The sequence below is a fragment of the Protopterus annectens genome, chromosome 8.part1 (assembly GCF_019279795.1).
Source record: "Protopterus annectens isolate FY-2018-M chromosome 8.part1, PAN1.0, whole genome shotgun sequence".
NCBI classification, from domain to species: domain Eukaryota; kingdom Metazoa; phylum Chordata; order Ceratodontiformes; family Protopteridae; genus Protopterus; species Protopterus annectens.
The window spans coordinates 419,779,986-419,799,193 of NC_056742.1; the positions used below are offsets into that span (position 1 = coordinate 419,779,986).

Here is a 19,208-nt window from a genome sequence, read left to right on the forward strand (position 1 = left end):
AAATTGCCTATATTACGTTAAAAAATGATAAGCTAGTAATATTACAATAGGAAATGGATGGCAAACTGATAACAGGCTCATAGTTAGTATCTTCACCAAGGAAGACATCCTCAGTATGGCAGCATCCACCCCTTTTGGGAGTAGAACCCACAGCCTTCTGCCAAAAGCAAGTACACAACCTGTTGTGGTATTAACAATGCACAGAGACTTAGCATAAGCAGCACTAAACTTCTCTTCCCCTACAGCTCTCAGCTCCTTGTAAAATCTACCCAGTACTCAACTGCATCTCAACTTCACAGCACAAGAAATCTTGAAAAAGCCAAAATATATTGGGGGAGGGGGGTCAAAAGCCCAAAAACCAGGGACACATTAAACATTGCTTGTATAATCTTGGAAAGTTGCTAGAATAAAATACTGTGTTGCCACCATACATTTTACTGCCAAGGTCCCTGTGCAAAACAGTCAGAACAACATACCACTATGCCAAATCAGCTGCTTTGTGAAAGAAAAATGCTGTGTTACCACCATACATTTTACTGCCAAGGCCCCTGTACAAAACAATCAGAGCAACATACCACTACGCCATATCAGCTGCTTTGTGAAAGAGAGGAAGATTGAAACTTAAATGGCTATCATTTAGTGAATTCAATTGAAACTTAAATGGCTATCATTTAGTGAATTCAGTTCTCACCATAGCTGTCAACCTCTTAGCACAAAACACCTGGAGGGAATACAGCCCTCAAGCATATTCACTGAATTCAGTTCTTGCCATAGCTGTCAACCTTAGCACAAAAAACCTGGATGAAGCCAATAATGGGGGAATACAGTCCCAAAAATCGGGACAAATTTCAAATATTCATCTTATAAACTTAGAAATTTGCTAGAATAAAAGGTTGTGTTACTATGTATTTTCTGAAGAATATGAAGTCTGAAATTCAAATGCCTGTCAATTTTACTTCTGACGGAACAAAAAATTTTCAGCAGATACCCAGGGAGAACTACTGCAGACACGTCTTTGTAAAATGGCAGGACACCAGAGCAAATCCACACAAACACAGGTAGGAGATGCATACTCCACAAAGAAGGCACCCCAGCCAAGAATCAAACCAGAAAACCTACAGCTGTGAGGCAATGGCAACAATGCTACCACTGCACCATCAAATACGTAAGGAATTCAGAAACCTGAAGTCTGAAATTCAAATGCCTGTCAATTTTATTTAACATTTGTTAACCAGGACAGTCTGACTTGGAACAAAAAAACATTTTCAGCAGAGGCCCAAGAAGAAATAATGCAGACATGTCTTTGTAACATGGGAGGACACAAAAGCAAACCCACACAAACACAGGGAGAAGATGCAGACCCCACACAGAAGGCACTCCAGCCAAGAATCAAACCTGAAAACCTGCAGCTGTCAGGCAACAATGCTACCACTGTACCATCAAATATCAAGCATATAAACATTTAGAAACCACAGATACTATGAGGAATAGAACAGATCAAATATGAGGCAAAAATCTGCAAATTTTTTTACAAATTGTGGTGGGTAGGGAATTCAGGCCCTTAACACCTGCATACAAGGTAAGGTACAGGGTTCAAGCCTGAGGTATTCCCTACCACACCACCATGAGTTTGCTCTAGCCACCAGTATATAGCAACTGGGGCATTACACACACACACACACACACACACACCCCAAGCAGCAGTACAATTCAAGTCCCAAACACCTACCTGTTTAAATGTGTCCAGACCCGTAGCCCACTCGAAATCCAAGTCCCAAGCCCGCGATGAACGTAAGCTTACAACGCACCTCTCTGCTGATGAAGCAGTCTGGAACTCCTCTGTTCTGTGTGGTCATTACTGCACAGATTCCTGGGCATCTGCGGGGCAGAAATGCCTTCCCTGTATCCGGACTGCTGACTAAGGCAGTCTGAGTTCGCACAAATTCCTGGGCATCTGCGGGCGTCTGAGTGTGCATGCGCGGAGTTCATGAAAAATAAAATATTTTGTTTTCTTAATTTTTGTTTCACGGTTTGTTTTCTTTGTGTTTCTAGGTGGGAAGGCTGCAGTCCTACAGTCCTATATCACGAGCCGCCCTTGACAGAGAGTCAGCTGGAAATGGTCAGTCCTCCAGGTTATCTGTGATGATCTGCAGCACCCCTTCAAAATGGCAGAGGGTAGGGATAATGCTATGATCATACAAGTTAAAGAATTGTGGAATAACAGAAATTTCACAGAAAAAGAGGAGGAGAAAATGCAGAATACTGAAGAGAAAATAAGGAAGTATCTAAATAATATGCATGAGTTTAGAAAGATTGCAGTTAAGCAACTATTTTTGATAAAAACTCCAAGCACAAAAACATTTAGCATGACATTGGCTATAGAATGTTGAAAGGGTTGATAGGTTAATAAGTGTTTACTAGGCTAACAACCACATGGACCTTTTTAAGCCTAGCCATGCATCCCAAGTCTCTGACAAGTTGTTGTACCCTTGATAAGTGTAAGAAGGGGCTTGAGAGATGAAGCCTGTACAAGCAGTGGCCTAGGAGATGAATCGTTTATTGGCTTCCAGTGTTCGTCAGAGATGTAGGTGACAAGCCAGGGATGAATTTCCTGTTCACCATCCAGTTGTCCAAGTTACACTTGAATTGATTTAGGGATGAACTCTGCTCCACATGGATGGGGAGCCTGTTGCAGAGAAGTGGTAATCTGTGGGATATATATATCTGTCCAGTGGGCCATATTTCTATCACAGGCAAGGTTTCAGTCTGTAGAATGGGTGATTCTGATGCTGTTTGTTTTGTGAATATGAGGGAGGTCCTTCAGGCTACGGTCTGATAATGTCTTGTATGCCAGCCATAGATCACAACAGCCTGTAGGAGACAGAATACAGGGATAGGGTCTTGAGGTAGTCTGCATAGGATGTGTTATTTATATCTTGTATTGGTTTAGTTCGGAACCTCTATGGACATTCCAGTTGTTGGATATGCATGATTAGTTACATACCAAAGGGGGCACTGTACTCAATGTTAGGGCTGATGAATGACTAATAAAGTGGAACAATAACTTTCTTGGACCTAGATGCCATACTTCTGTTTATAGGTTGTATAACGTAGAATGATTTTCTCACTACTGCAGGCATGTGATGATCAAAGCCTAGATTACTGTCTGTGTGCGTCTCCAACTCCCTGATTAATGGGTCAACTTTTAGGTGTCTGTTGACAATATGACAGTTACCAGGGGTGGATGACTCCTAGGGGATACTGTTATGCTTTTCTTGGCATTTAGTTTTAGTCCATGGCTCAGACACTAGTTATTCTTCTGTGTCAGCCCTTGCTGGAGAATCATTTGTGTTGGTGGGGGATTCTATGACTCCATATCTGAAAATTTAGTCAGCCAGAGGCAATTGACATTGGCCTTTATTTTAGAGAAGTAAATGCCAAAAAAGTGCAGTCTCAGGACTGATTCCTGAGGGACTCAGCTTGTGAATGTCCTAGAGGTGGACTCCCCAATTCTAACTTCCTGGGTCCTGTCTGTGAGCCAGTTGACTATCCATTAGGTAACATAAGGGTTTGTACCTAACCTCTTTAACTTGTCAACAGTGTCAGAGTGGGGTATTGTGTCAAATGCTTTAGCAAGGTCAAGGTGAGCAATGTGAACTATTTTGCCCTCATCCTTTGCTTTAGTGACCTTCTCAAAGAAGTCTACCAGGTTGACTAGGTGTGAACTGCCCTTGATGAACCAAATTTGATTGGGTCCAATGTCTGGAGGTTTCCTTTGTCATCACTGATCATTTCCATGATAATTCTTTCCATGACTTTGTGTACGAGACTGGTGAAACATGCAGGTCTGTAGTTTCCATGGTCTGTAGATGGTCTTCTGTTGTGCAGAGGGATTACTGCTGCTGTTCTACGTTTGTAAGGCATGAAGCCTGTTTGGAGGCTACGGTTAAATAGCAATTTCGGAAGGCATAATGGGTCACATTCCATGCTGTTTAGAAGACATCCTGGGATATTGTCTGGGTCCATTGATGCAGTGGTCTTAGCCTTAGAGAGGGCATTAAGGACCTTTTCCCTAGTGATAGCAGGGGGAGTTGTATTTGATGGTATTTTCTGAGGGAAGGTTGAGGAGGGGAGAGAGGGGTAAAGCTGGAGCTGAATTTGTTGGCCAGTAAGTTTGCTATATCTTCTGCCTCAGTATAGGTGGCTCCATTTACAATGAGCTACTAACACAATTGTGTATTGCCTTTGAGGTTGAAGACATAGCTAAAGAATGCCTTGTGGGTATTTGGCTTGAGAAACTGAGTTTACCTCACATTTGGCTTTGGTAGACTTGCCTTGTTCTCTGAGTTGTTTGCGTAGTTTGAGAGTGCTTTTATCTTGCTGGGTGCTAAACCTCGTAATTTTGCCATAATTTTCTTCCTTCTGTTGAACAGCCTGTTGATGTGATTCCGTTAGGGTGTCTTGATTTCTGATGTAGTTCTGTACTTCTTCCAGGAAGGTACAGCTGCCTATATGCAGCTATTAACATGCTTTTATAGGGTTTATGTGAACAGTTCTGTGTAGACAGAAGTGTTCTCAGGGTTTATGGAGCTTGGAATTTTACCAGGTTATCACTTAGTAGTAGGAAGTTAACCTTAGAGTAGTTCCTGACTATTCCTGGGTTAGCTGGTGTTCTAGGTTTTATTTTTTACTTCAAAGGAGACTATTTTGTGGTCTGACCTTGCCAGAGAAGACATTACACTAGGGGGTGTGCAGCACTCTCCCATATTGGTGAGCACCAGAGCCAGTATGTTCGCACCCCTGGTCAGGGAGTTAGTGTTTACAAAGGTCTGGAATCTCTGTGCCTATATATTTAGTATCATATATGATTGTCAGTTAATAGTGTGGTAATTAAGGTTGCCTATGAATATGGAAATTAGTTAGATTTTGAGTGTTTCCGATGAGTTTAAATACATGTTATGGGTTTTCTGGGTCATAGAGAGGGGACTATAGCTTGCAAGGAAGTGGTATGGGATTTTCCTGTGGTGACTGGAGTATGGAGAATCTCATGTGCATTGTCCTGTTTGACCATCCTTAAGATAGATTTTTGATGCACATCGAGACAACTTCGTTTTTTTGTCCCTGTCTGTGTGGTAGCTGGTCCACATGTGTGGAAGGCATTATAGCCTTCCCCTGCTGGTGTGTTGTGCATGGCTTAAAACCATGTGTCAGTGACCTCACAGACATCAGCATCCTCTAGGGTGAGAAGAGCTTGTAGACAGCGGAGTTTTTTCTTTAGACTCCTAGCATTGAGCAGTAACACCTTTAGATTTTCTTCATTTTGATTTGCTGTGTCAGAAGTCCTTTCAGTTTGGCATTGCCTAAAAAAGGCAGTATGTGGGTGGACAGTGTTTTAGCTAAAATTCAAAAGCCTAGAAGGGAGAGGTGCAGACCTTCCCTGGAAAAGCAGCATGGTCTTTTGACCTTCTCCTACCATGCTGACAAATATTGCACCCCCTTAGAATGACACCAGAAACTAAGATAACTATTAAAGTCGGTCATCTTCTGTTCATATTGTGGCATTATCCTTGGAGAAAATAAAATGCTGCTCATTGTTAGGGTCATACCAACCTGTATCACATATTCTGAGAGCTCCATGATGTCTCTCACTTCATATAGTCTAGAAAGGTATATCTCATGTCACCTACACCCACATGGCCTATGACAGAGTCATACTGGTAGTTGTGGTCCATTTACCTGAATAGATATGTAATGTGGTAGAACTTGCCCCCTGTTAAGCAACTGACTATGACTTTCTCCTTACTCAGCCTGGTGAGAGGGACATCAGTGTGTCTCACAATGGAGTGTCCAATGACCAGAATGTTGTATTGTGTGTTGGCTTGCTTTATGGTCTTGGAAGTAGAGGCTGCATGAGATGTGTCTGTATGTGTTGATGTGGGTGTTGTTTTGAAAGAGTGCATTTGGGGCTTCTGAAGGCATTTGTTGTGTGTGCTTCATCTATGAGGTATTTGGGGGTTTAGGAAGGTTACACTTAAGTGTCTCAGCATGCATAGATCTATGTGACTACTTTGAACTGTGTGTAATGAGTGCAGTGTGTGTGCTACTGACAACCTGATTGACATTGAGTGCTTTAATGAAGAGCTTTGCATTGAGTGACATTGTGTAAATACATCTTTTGCATATATCAGTTTGTTTGAGAATTAACTGGTTGTCCATAAATGTAAGACAATTTCTGTATTGCCTCAGGTTGCCCATAGCCACCAACCTGATAACAGAGATGGTGGGAAAGTTCATACCCATGGAAATAGGCCCTTTTTATTGATTATATGGTTGGAGTGAGAATATAAAGTAATGTCAGGACTACCTGGTTTGCAACTGGTGGCAGTACCTGTGACTGCAAACTAGTTGCCCTGTGTGCAACCTGGTGTTGGTGAAATTTCAAGGGTGCTTTTATGGAGAAAATGTCAACTCAAGGTGTCTAGGTCTGTACAGGGCACTATCAAACACGGGGAAACTGATAAGTAGACTCTGATGATTTATGGATGAAGTATTTAGGAAGATATTCTGAAGTGAGGTTAGACTGCAGCAAATCAAGCAGTACTTACTGAAAATAAAGAATTTGCTTTGTTAAGAATAATGAAAAGGTGTTTTGTCTGAATGGCTACTGTCTGGCTACTACTAGTGGTGGTCTCACCACAGCTTCATGCTGCTGATATACAATGCTCCTTTGCATCTCTCTTCATCAGAAGCAAAACAGCAGCAGCATTCCCAAGATGAGGAGCATACAACACACTCTTTGGTGATCAACAGTCTTGTCCCAGGTGATGCAAGGGTCTGTAAGCTTGTTGTAGCCTTTTCCTGGTAGATGCCTTGAATAGTAACCAGACCAATCAGGAAATCGCAACACAGATGCTCACTGTTCAATCAGAAACAGTCAGGAATCAATGTAGTCTGCTCCTTCTCTCACCAGGAGCAAAACATAAGCAAAAATTCCAAGTTGGCACCTATGAAACAGTTGTTGAGCTTTCTGGTGATCAGCAGTCTCCAGAAAATAAATAATGTCCATATGTTCCTTTTCTCACCAGGAGCAAAACAGAAGCACTAATCCCAAAATAACTACTGAGAGGCAAAATGTGGGCTCTCCAGTGATTGGTGGTCTTGGGGTATGTGTTGCAGATTTTAAATGTAAGATGGAAAAATGGATTATTGTGATAAAAGTTGCAGTGTGCAGTAAGCAGTTAGATATGAAAGGGGGCAACTTAAGCTTTAGCTAAGTGGGGAGCAACTAATTTTAAAAGAGCAAGATAGATTGGAAGGGGGCACTTTGTACTCTAGCACTATATGTCCAATAAATTTAAATAGCTGAAGGGGAATGATTTCACTCAGTGATAATTTTGTGCTTACAGTAGTCAATGAAAGAGGAGAGGGAATGAAATATGTGGCCAAATTAACATAAGGGACAGGTAACTAGAAAGACACTTGAGTTTAGAAACACAACAGCACTAAGGCAGGAGGGTGGGGGGAAATGTAATTTCTATGTGACTCGCAAGAAACACAACTGTGGTCTCTTTCCAAGTCCAAATAAGACCCTTCCAGTAGAACAAGGTAGTTTAGGTTTACCTGATTTAAAGGAGTATTTTAGCACTACACAGTTAAGGTTCATGCATAACACAAGATCCTGTATAGGTTTTAGAGATATTCCAGAAATGTTATGAAAATTTGTATAACGCAGTGAAATGTAAACATTTAGAAAGAGTACAAATGGAAATTTTTTGGAAGACTTAATTATGACAAGGTTAGAGGCAGATGAAGCTCAACAACTAACAGTTAAGATAGGAGGTGATGAGATGTATGTAATGTATTGTCAATCTTCAGGAAAGTCTCCAGGAATGTGTATTCCTGTGGACGTTTGAAAATTGGAAGGGAAGAAAGTGATAAAGATTAGGAAGATTTTAACAGTATTTTAAAAGGAGGGGAAGCACCAACATCTTGGAAGAAATCTGTGGTGTCTGTGTTACCTAAAGATGGCAAAGACCTCTGGGACCCAGTTTCATATAGACCTATTTCAGTAAACCACTATTATAAACTGTTTATGTCTATACTGGCCAAAAGAATGGCAAAGGTATTGCCAGAATTGATAGATATCAATCAGTGTGGTTATGTGGAGGGGAGGCAAACATTTGATAACGCAATAGAACAATGATGATCCAGAGGGAAGCAGAATGTATGAAAATATCTCTGTTGTTGGTGGGTCGTGATGCAGAGAAAGCATTTGAAAGAGTAAACTGGGATTCTATGAATAGGGTATTGGAAGCTTTTGCATTCACTGATACAATAATAACTTTAATTAGAAGGGTATATGAAGTATTAGGGGCAAGAATTAAAATGGGAAGGCTCCTCTCAGATACGTTGTGTTTGAGAAGATGAGCCAGGCAATGGTCTCCTCTTTTCCCTTTATTTGCTTTATATTTAGAGCCATTGACATAGAAAATAAGGGAGTCAGAAATACAAGGATATAATTGGTATGGTAATCAAGAAAAGTTGGCTGTACTTTGAGATATTTTGTACCTGATAAATCCAGAAAAAGGACTGTTGTGGAACATTTTGAGACAGATTCAGGTCTTTTTGAGATATAAATTAATGAAGATAAAATAATGGCTATAGCCATAAACTATGTACCCACACATGAAATGTTTCAGCAATACCCAAATTTATGGGGACATGATAGGGGTATGAATTAAAAAGGCTACTGTTATGGCAGGTAATTATTTGTGGGAAGTGACTACAGATAACATAATACTAAACTGAGAAACTGGAAACTCTTATTTATGGATATGGATAGTAAGATGCAAGCTGTGAAAACATTTTTAGTCCCTTTAGTCTTGTATATGTTTCAGGCATACTTTTATCAACAAGAAATGTCCCAGACACCGAATGAAGCAACCAACGATAAAAATCGGGTCTATATTAGAACACTGAACATACAAAATGTCGAGTGTTCTAATATCGACCTGTTGCAAGCTCTGAAAACATTTTTAGTCCCTTTAGTCTTGTATATGTGTCAGGCATACTTTTATAAACAAGAAATGTCCCAGACACCGAATGAAGCAACCAACAATAAAAATCGGGTCTATATTAGAACACCGAACATTCAAAATGTCGAGTGTTGTAATATCGACCCATTTTCAGCAAATGCTGAAAATATCGAAGAAACAGAAAACCAATTTTTTTCCTAGGGAAAGAATTTGGTTGTCCGTTTCTGTTGCTTCGGTATTTTCACTGCTCTGGTGGAAATTTATGGGTTGGGTTCAGGTAAGTGTGTGATTGTGTGGGTTAGGCGAGTTAGGGTTAGGGAGCGTGTGAGGTGACTATGCGATAGTAACGGACCTTAGGGTTAGGGTTTGGGTTAAGGTAAGTGGATAGTTAGTAGTGTATGTATAATTTAGTGTAGGGTTACGTGTAAGTGTTTAGGTGTATGTGTGTGGATTGCTGGTTGTTTGGTGTGCTTGTGTTGTGTGTATGTGTTTTGGAACAGCAAATTTTTTCCCTAGGAAAAAATTTGCTGTTCTGAATGTTCAGTGTTTTGAATTTTCGATTGATAGGGTTCGATATTAGAACACTCGACATTTTGAATGTTCGGTGTTCTAATATAGACTCATAAAAATAGATACTGCCAAAAGAAATGTATGTTGGTCACACACGGCTATAAAAATCTTTTAATGTAGAAACAAACAAATAAAAAGAGTGAGCGCTTTTACGGAATCAATCAATTCGCTTCTTCAGACCAGTCTTTTTCTTGTCACTAACTGAAAATATTTTTTTCTGTGGTAAAATTGAGTTCATTTTACTTTTTGGGGCTGGCACAGTGTTTTAATGTGCTTTCTACTGTGTTTTTTGTCAAACAAGTAACTTCTTTACACTGATTAGTGTTTATGGCATTGGCTGCTTGTCATCACCAAGAAAGAGGCACCCTTTTTGGTTTGACCATGATACAGACTACCGCTCCCACAGTTGGTACTTCTTGCAGCTGCAAAAAGACAAAAATTAAGCCAACATTTATTACGACAGCAAGCTAGCAGTTTGCCGCAGCTGTAGGTGGGTAACTCTGCTGGAGCAATTTGTTATACTTCAGACCACTCATCTTTTACCCCATATTCATCTGTTGTAGCATCTGCAGCCACTATATACCCAGGGCTGGTCACATACTTTGCAGCAGTTGAGGTCCCCTCAGTGGGCAAGGGAGAACCACTCTTGTCGGTCCTGGGAGAGGGAACAGGAAAGGTTTCCCTTTTATATCAGAATGTTGTACCCATCCCTGGGGAAGCCACTGCTGGCATTAGTAACATGGTTGGTCACATTTATCCTGTTAAGAAACAGAAAACCAAGCATATATTTACTTCTCTAATTTTTTTGGTTAGGAGTAGTTTACTGGGTCTGGCTCAAGGTTTTATTTAGAGTATTGATCCTTCTTGTAAAGTAATTTCTGGTAAAAGAGTGCTACCTCCTTTCCTGAAGAGATTCAAGATTCTGAATATAAACAGGAAGATATATGGACAAATACAGAGTTTTTCTTCAGATTTCTGTTTCAGACTCTGAGGACACCTCAGTTTGTTTGTCCTGTGCAGATTTCTCTTTCTCTGAGACTATCGCTATATTGTGCCAATGTTTTCAGTTTGAGAACCCTGATGTTTCTGAGCCCCGCAGAAAATACAATGAGTTGCTACATAAAGATCTTCCATGTCCTACACACATTTTTCCTCTTCTCTGTGCTTTAAAGGATGTGTGTATTAGTGCCTTCGTTTTTCCTGATAGTCGGTAAGCTGTCCCTAAAAAGCCAAATAGAATGCATAAAGTTCCCCAGCCTTCTAAACTTTTATACACTATTCCCAAACCAGACCAAGCAGCTATAGCTTTGTTTGATCCCCTTGCAACTAAGCACCTAGTCAGTTCCAGTGCTACTCTTTCTGAAAAAGATGGGAAAAGTATTTAAAATCTTTACTAATTCATCACTTAAGACATACGCAAACGTGCATTTATATAAAATAAAGCAAACCATATTAACAAAATTCCAAACTTTATACAAAACATATTTTATTTTTATTTATTTATTTTACATTTGTTGACCGGGCTAGTCTAGCTGGATATATGTCCATTTTCAGTAGAGGCCCGGGGAGATAAGCTCCAAAACAGATTCACTAAAGTACACATCTACAGAAGTACATATATCAGATGCAATTACATTCACCATTACGAAGACAATATAAGTGGTCATAGGTATATAGAGTATCAAAAAATATATAAAATATTGACAAGACATAGATGTTCAAAAGCATTAATAGCAGAACTTGTATAATATAATTGTAGATAGGAAAGGATGAGTAAAAGGAAAGTAAAATGGAGTTAAAGGTGATTAAAAAATCAACTAGTAAAGCATGTTCCTATTTAGTGAGTACACAGGTAAGACTGTGTGGGAGAGGTAGAACGGTAGTTGTTAAGAAGAGATTGTTGCAGAGATGTGAAGGTGGGGTTGAATCAAGTGGCAAGAGCATTCAGTCAGGTTTAGTACAGGGGCACATCCAATGTGCTTTAAGGAAGAGCTTAAGTTTATTTTTAAACAGAGTTATAGAGGGAAGAGTGGAAAGTTCAGAGGGAAGTAGGTTCCAGGTTTTCCCAACAGTGTTAAAGAAGAGAGAGTCTCCAGCTCTATTGTTTGATTTATTGATATTTACAAGAAGTTTTTGAGAAGATCTTAGGGACTTCAGGTTATTGTAGGGGTGAATAAGGTTAGTTAGGATGGGTGTTTTGGCAGGTTGATAAAGTATTTTATGGGCAATGGTCAGTTGATTAAATTTCAGCTGTTGCTGTAATTCAAGCCACCGTAGGTACTTTAGATTAAGGCAGTGGTGTGTTTTAAATGGGTTACCTATGGCAAATCTGGCTATATTATTGTAGGAGTTTTCTAGTTTCTTAATGTTATTTTTTGACAGATTAGTAAAGATGGGTGAGGCATAGAGAAGGGTAGAGATTAGATGGGTGTGAGCAATAGTTATTCTGGTTGCAGGAGTGAGGAAGGGTTTGATCCTATAAAGAGAGCCAATTTTTTTAGTAGTTTTCAAAATGTTGTTGATATGAGTGTCAAAGTTAAGGTTGTTGTCTATGGTGATACCTAGCAGTTTGGTAGTAAGATCTTGGGATATGACAGTGTAATTATTGGATGTTACAGTGAATTCAATTGGGGGAGATTTATTGGTAGGTGTAAAAAGGAGAAGTTTAGTTTTTTGGGGGTTTAGTATGAGGCAGCGTTTTGTAAACCATAGTTCTACTGAGTTAAATAAGTCTTGTATAAGGGATTGAAGTTTAGATACAGATATGGCTGAGCATGTAAGTGTAGAATCATCAGCGTATTGTATACATGTAGCTTGGGGAAATACTTGGTGAAGGTCATTGATGAATATAGAAAACAGGAGAGGGCCCAGTATGGAAACTTGAGGGACACCAATATTGACAGGGAGTTGGATAGAAAGAATGGTGTTCCAGAGCACAGCTTGATGTCTGTTATTTAAGTAGGACTAGAACCATGCTAGTGTGTCAAGTGACAGAGTTTTAAGAATGTTTGAGTATATTGTGATTTACCATGTCGAAAGCCTTGGACAGGTCGATGAAAAGTGCAGAGGAAAGCATGTTAAGGTTACGGTTTTTGTTGATGGTGTCCATGAAGGAAAGTAGGGCAGTAGTTGTACTATGGGAAGGTCTGAAGCCATGTTGGGAGTTGGAGAGCAGGTTATTATGGAGAAGGTGCTTTAGCAATTGTTTGTGGATACATCTTTCCATAATCTTAGATAAAGGAGAGAGTAGGGCTATGGGACGATAGTTAGAGAGTTCAGTGGAGTCTCCCCCCTTATGAAGGGGAATAATGTGGGAGACTTTCCAAAGTTTGGGGATGTATCCTTCCGTAATGGTTCTATTGATGAGAATGGAGATGGGGTAAGCAATAGATTTGGCTGCTAACTGTAAGTATTCTGCAGGTAGTAGGTCAGCAGAAGGAGTGCATGGTTTGAGTTTTTGGATAAGGATGAGAATAAATGCTGTTGATACAGGTTGGAAGACAAATGGAGGTGGTGGGTTAGATTCAGACTTAGATATGGTTATGTTTTGCGGAGAGATTTGACTGGCAAGAGTTTGAATTGTTTTGGTGAAAAAGGTATTAAAGGTATTGGCAGTTTGTTTGGGGTTGTCCTTGTCAGTGCCATGTGGGTTAGGTGTAATAGATTGACCAGGGTATAATAATCGATTAATACTTGCCCAGAATTTTTGTGGTTTATTATGGTGGGTCTGTTGAGAATGTAGGTAATAGTTTTGTTTATCGGACATTATGGCTTTTTTTGTTTCATTTCTCAATTGTTTGAAGTTTTGGAGGTCAATGGGGGTTTTAGTTAAGCGTGATTTATTCCAATATTTATTTCTGAGATGGATCTTTTGCTTAGTTTCCTTAGAAAGCCAAGGAGCAGATTTGGTTCTGATCCTAATAGAGCGGGTAGGAGCATGGTGGTTGAGTATGGCTAGGAAATTAGCATTAAAGCAGTCAACAGCCTCATCAAGAGAAAGGTGTTTTAATGGGGACCAATTACATGCTCTAAGTTCAGTTAAGAATAGATCCAAGTTGAAGTTTTTCTTAGTTCTAATTGTCCTAAATATGGGTTGAAAAGGTGGATAGGTTTTAAGCCTGATAATGTAGGTTAGTAAGTGGTCGCTAATGTCGTCTGGGAGGGTTCCAGAATTGTAAGACTGGGATTGATTATTGATGAGTATCCAATCTAAGGTACTTTCTTTCTTGTTATTTCTAGTGGGGGAGGTAATAATTTGGGTAAATCCATAGAGATTAATATGGGTAGTGGGGTAGTTGTTGTTGCAACATTTCCAATCAATGTTAAAATCACCTAGGATGATGGTTTCTTGGGGAAGGTTTTGCGATAACCAACAAAGGATGTTTTCAATAGTAGTGATGTTATTTCCTGGAGGAACATAGATGCAGATAATACAGATTGATTTGACTGAGTTTAGCTGAAGCTTGGTAATAAGTATCTCAGCATTAGAGTCATGTGGGGGTTTTTGGTTGAAGTTGGTAATTTGAAAATCTGATTTGAATAAGACAGCTACTCCACCACCTTTTTTGGCTACATGGTCGAGACGTAAGATGTCATAACCAGGTGGGGTAACTTCATTGTCTTTAGTCGTGGGTTTTATCCAAGTTTCTGTTAGACACAAAATATCAAAGGAGTAGAGTTCCAGGAGAGCATGGAGTTGTGTAATTGTATTATTGATGCTACGTGTGTTGAGGTGAGCTATTATGAGGGAGTTGGGTGTTTTTTTAGTAGATGGATGGTAGAGGGGTTTGGGGTAGTGAGTTGAGTAGAGGTGGAGGTGTTTGGACCAGGGTTTGTGTGAATATCTCCATCCTTTAGGGAGAGGAGTAGTGTTAGATATCTAGTATTAGTATATTTACTGAGATGAAACGGATGTCTTCTAGTATTATGGTAGTTGTATCTGATGTGGCCTGACCTATGGTATTTAGGTAGTAGATATCTGGGAGTGGAAGTAATGTTGACATGGTCAGTAAGAGAGGGTAGTGAAGAAGAGGTAGATTTTTTGTAGAAGTGTGAAAATGTTAGGTGCTCATAGTAGGTTAGCAAGTATGCTAGAGTTAGAGGAGGCAGAAGTGTGAGTATGAGCAAACTGTATAAGAGGAGTAGGTTGGAAGGTTTGGTTATTGCCATGATAGATGTAAATTATTTCTGTTGGTATAAAGGCAAAGTAGGTGTGGTATGGAAAGGAAAAAAGGGTGTGGTGGTAGAGATAGGAAGTGGAGGGAAAACAAAAGGGAGAATAGAGAAGATTGGTTAATGGGAATGAGATAGTGAATAGTGGAATGGAGAAGGGGTGTGGTCTGATAGTTATAAGAGTATGATTACTGGGGTGGATGGGATTTGGAGGTAGGGTAGGGGAGCAGAGTGAGCCCGCAGGGCAAACGGATCGGGTAGAGACAATTGAAGGAGAAGCTGGAGAAGAGACTATCAGAAATGCAGGTAACTATAGGTAAGTGAGGTAGTACATGAGTAGGAAAGGTCTAGAATGACACAGAAAGCTAACAAACGTAAAATAGAGGAGGGTAAATTACTGTTTCAGCACTAGGTGAATAAGAGGAGGAGCAGGTCAAGAATTAAAGAACTATAGTACAGTTGCAGGGGTGAAACAAGGAAGAGAGGCAGTAAGTACTGGATAGGATGAGGATGAAGGGAGATGAGAAGAAATATATTGTAATTACAGAGGTAGGACAGAGAGAGAGAGAGAGAAGCAGTGAATAAGGGATAGGATAAGGGTGCCACCTAGTGGACAAAACTAGTATTGAAGAAAGTGAGTGGGAGAGCTAACTAGAGAAGAGCTATGGAAGATCTGATTCTTAGAGTGGGTTATTGTAAGTGAGGAGGTGAATTGGCTGTTGGGTAGCTGGAAAGGTGGGGTAAAGGCTGCTGGTTGCTCAAACTCAAAGGGAACTTCAGAGCCCAAGCAAAAATAGTTGACAGAGGCCTACTGTACAAATAGGACTAAGTCCATAACCTACTTTCTTCCTTCCTTGATAGAGGGTGCAGAGAAAAGGAGTCAAGTAGATGCAGCCACTGGAGTTTGGAAGGGTTCTTTTATCACCAGGTAGGTTGTGGCTAGGGCAGGTTCAGAACAGTGTTGAGCTGGGTACTTTGGAGAGAAGGGAGACAAATGAAGAGGATGTAACAGAGTTAGCACATGTATCAGGGCAGTAAAGCTAGTAATAGTAAGATGAAACATTTACATTCAGTCATAGTTACTAATGAATTTATATGCAATTCTTGTAGGCATTGTAAGCATTACATTCAGTCATAGTTACTAATGAATTTATGTGCAATTCTTGTAGGCATTATAAGCATTACATTCAACCATAGTTACTAATCAATTTATATGCAATTCTTGTAGGCATTATAAGCAAGAGTATAATAATGAATATAAATGCAATTCTTGTTGGCAATTAAAGTATGAGTTTAACAATCAATAGGGATAACATACAAACTAGGTGCAACAAAACTAAAATTAGGTGAGTAAGGTCTTCATTAAAGCAGTTCATGCATTGACTATAATTAATGCGGTAACCAAAAATGCAGGTACAATGGATATTCTTTCTTTTTGTAAATGATAGTTAACTTGCTAGGGACCATATAAAAATAATCCCCAGAAATGGGTAGGGCTACAGTTGGGGGGACCCTGATTCAATCCTTAATGTGAAGGCAAAAAGGGACTCACTATCATTTTAAAGTACATTTTAAGCAGGTCCATGGGTAAAGGAGAGATATGGACATTATACACATTCAAGCTAGACCACAATGGTGGTACAGTGCAAGCAGTGGTTCAGGGTGTTATCAGGTAAATAAAAAAAAATAATAAAATGTCCTCAGTCCACTCAGCCTAGCTTCACATATGATGCACGTTATCATCTAGCCATACCAGGCTACATATTTTTAAAGCCAACATTACATAATTTTTAAAAATGTATGCCTTCCCTTAAATCTTACTTCTTCTTCAAAACAGTATTCTGGATGTATTGTTCCCACAATTTCCTTTTCTATACAAAACAAAAACCAGGGAACTCCAAGGCAAGTCAGGACAGCAGACCCAAAAAAAAAAAAAAAAAAAAAAAAACGATTTATTCCAAGTGGTTACACGTTCACAAATATGTTAAGTGCTTTCACCTGGAACACCCCCAGGCTTCTTCAGAACAAATTAAAAGGCCAAAAGCAGTGCTTTAAATAATATCATCAATCATGAATCCAGTCATCTTAAAACCAATTAACTGAACATTAGTCATTTAAAGGCCCCTCTTCATTCAGACCTTCAGATGTAACTCTAACCAGATACTATAATTCTTTCATAAAAATATATAATAAAAACGGGATTTTATAAAAAAACTTATTTAAAAATCTTGTCAGTATGTTGTTATAATAAAATACAATGCATATCTCTAAAACATCTTATTGACACACTTGCTAAAGAGGTAATAAGGGATCAAAATTGCAAATATTATCCCCTGTTAGGGTTAGGAAGAAGTATAGGAGTGAAGTTAGACAAGAAGGATGCGAGTTATGACAGGGCATTTATACATACCATTTCCATCACCTCTTCAGAAGTAGAAGACATTGTGAGGAGATATTGGGTATTTTGAGGGTGAATGAAGAGACAAAAAAATTACCTCCCTGAGAGAGACCCACTTTTATAAGAAGAAGGGACACCAATCTAAAAGAATTGTATGAAATGAATGAGATTAAGAACAGCCAAAATAATAAAAGAAAATGTGGGACATTTAAATGTGGGTCATGTAACCAGTGTTAGATGATGGACAAGATGGAGGTTTTTATACAATATAGGAAGCATTTGTTGAGAGCTACAGGGTTTTACAACTGCAACACGAAAGGTGTTGTTTATTAAGTGATCTGTGAGACTTGTTTCAGTTTTTATATTGGGAAAACAGAGAGGAATTTGAAAAGGAGAGTGTATGAGCACATTTATGGTTTGACCAAGGCTAAAGAGTCCAATGCATTATACAAATATTCTAGGGACTGTAGGGATATGAAACTCAAGTTCTTTGTATTGGAACAGGTGGTCACTGATCCTCGGGGAGGTTGCTGGGAAGCTAGGTTGGAGTACAGGGAGCTTTACTGGCAACTCAAGTTAGACTCCGGAAGGACCATGGGTTTAAATTATCAGATTAGTATCAACAGTGTATTAAAATTAAGAGCAGCAATATTGTGACTGTGTAGTATATACATAACATGTCATATAGACCATTTATTCAAGTTCAGGGTTATTTTTAGAGATATGCATTGTATTTTATTGTAACAGTATACTGACAAGATTTTTAAATGTTTTTTTTTTTTTTTTTTATAAAATCCCCTTTTTATTATGTATATATTTGTGTGAAAGGATTATAGTATCTGGTTAGAGTTACATCTGAAGGTCTGAATGAAGAGGGGCCTTTAAATGACTAATGTTCAGTTAATTGGTTTTAATATGATTGGATTCATGATTGATGGTATTATTTTAAAGCACTGCTTTTGGCATTTGAATTTGTTCTGAAGAAGCCTGGGGGTTTTCTGGGTGAAAGCGCTTAACTGTATTTGTGATTGTGTAACCACTTGGAATAAATAGTTTTTTTTTTTTTTTTTGGGTCTGCTGTACTGACTTGCCTTGGAGTTTCCTAGTTTTTGTTTTGTGGCATTTGAATTTTAGACTTATTGTTTTTTGGGAGCGATATGGCTGAAGGAGCGGAGCCCAGTTCATTACCGGACAATCCGCTGATTTTCAGAGAAGTGGGTGAGCCTGAAGACAATTCCCGGGTTACCAGGGAAGAGTTCAGTTAGATTCTACTGCTTTTGACTCAACTTGTTTCCAGTCAAAAAACTTTGTCAAACAAGAGTTCCATTGGGTTGCCTGGCAGTCAACTGCAGCTGAATGACAGATCTAACACACCCGTTACGCATGCAATGAGGGATCATGCTTGTGGGACTGGTGGAGGCGAGGAGACTCTGCTTCAGGTTTGGAAAAATGCCCGACTATCATCAGTGTTGAATTTGGATTTAATACTATTTCCAGCATCCCCAGAGAAGGGGGAAAGGGGAATGAACATTCCAGTTTTGAAACTTGGACTGGTAGGATGCTTAATTTTACTCATTTCATTCCTGATGGTAACGAGACTTTTTAAGACACACTTAAGGTGTTCAAAGAAAAACTGTTCACTTTAAAGACAGTCAAAATCGAAATAGACTGTTTAACTGAATTTGTGGCAGTTAATAGAGTTCCGAAAGGACTCCGTGTTTTCAGATATCCAAACAATGTTACTGTTAACAGCTGGCTGCATAAGCAACTGTTAGAATTGTTCAACAAGGTTGGAGTTGAAATGTTAAAGATTATGACTAGAGATTATGAAATGCAGAAGGATTTATTAATGAAAGAAGTGAATATTTTGCATAACAAAATTAGATCTGACTGTTTAGAGTTGAGAAGGGCAAATATGATGGTGTTTTTAGGGACATAGATACACATAGTAACAAAGTAATTTAATAGGAAAATAAAGAAATTACAGAGAGATTTGATAGAATACAGGGAAGGGAGAGCATACCCACCACCCA

The 19,208-nt window shown here is 39.2% G+C and overlaps 1 protein-coding gene across 1 annotated transcript in view; it reads left to right on the forward strand.

Annotated features, from left to right (window-relative positions):
• CYLD (CYLD lysine 63 deubiquitinase) overlaps positions 1–19,208 on the forward strand; it is a 1,495,154-nt gene that overhangs the window by 317,759 nt on the left and 1,158,187 nt on the right. Inside the window, exon 4 of the mRNA XM_044081615.1 lies at positions 2,053–2,175. Within this exon, the coding sequence (XP_043937550.1) occupies positions 2,053–2,175 (123 nt within the window). The remainder of the gene's footprint in view (positions 1–2,052; positions 2,176–19,208) is intronic.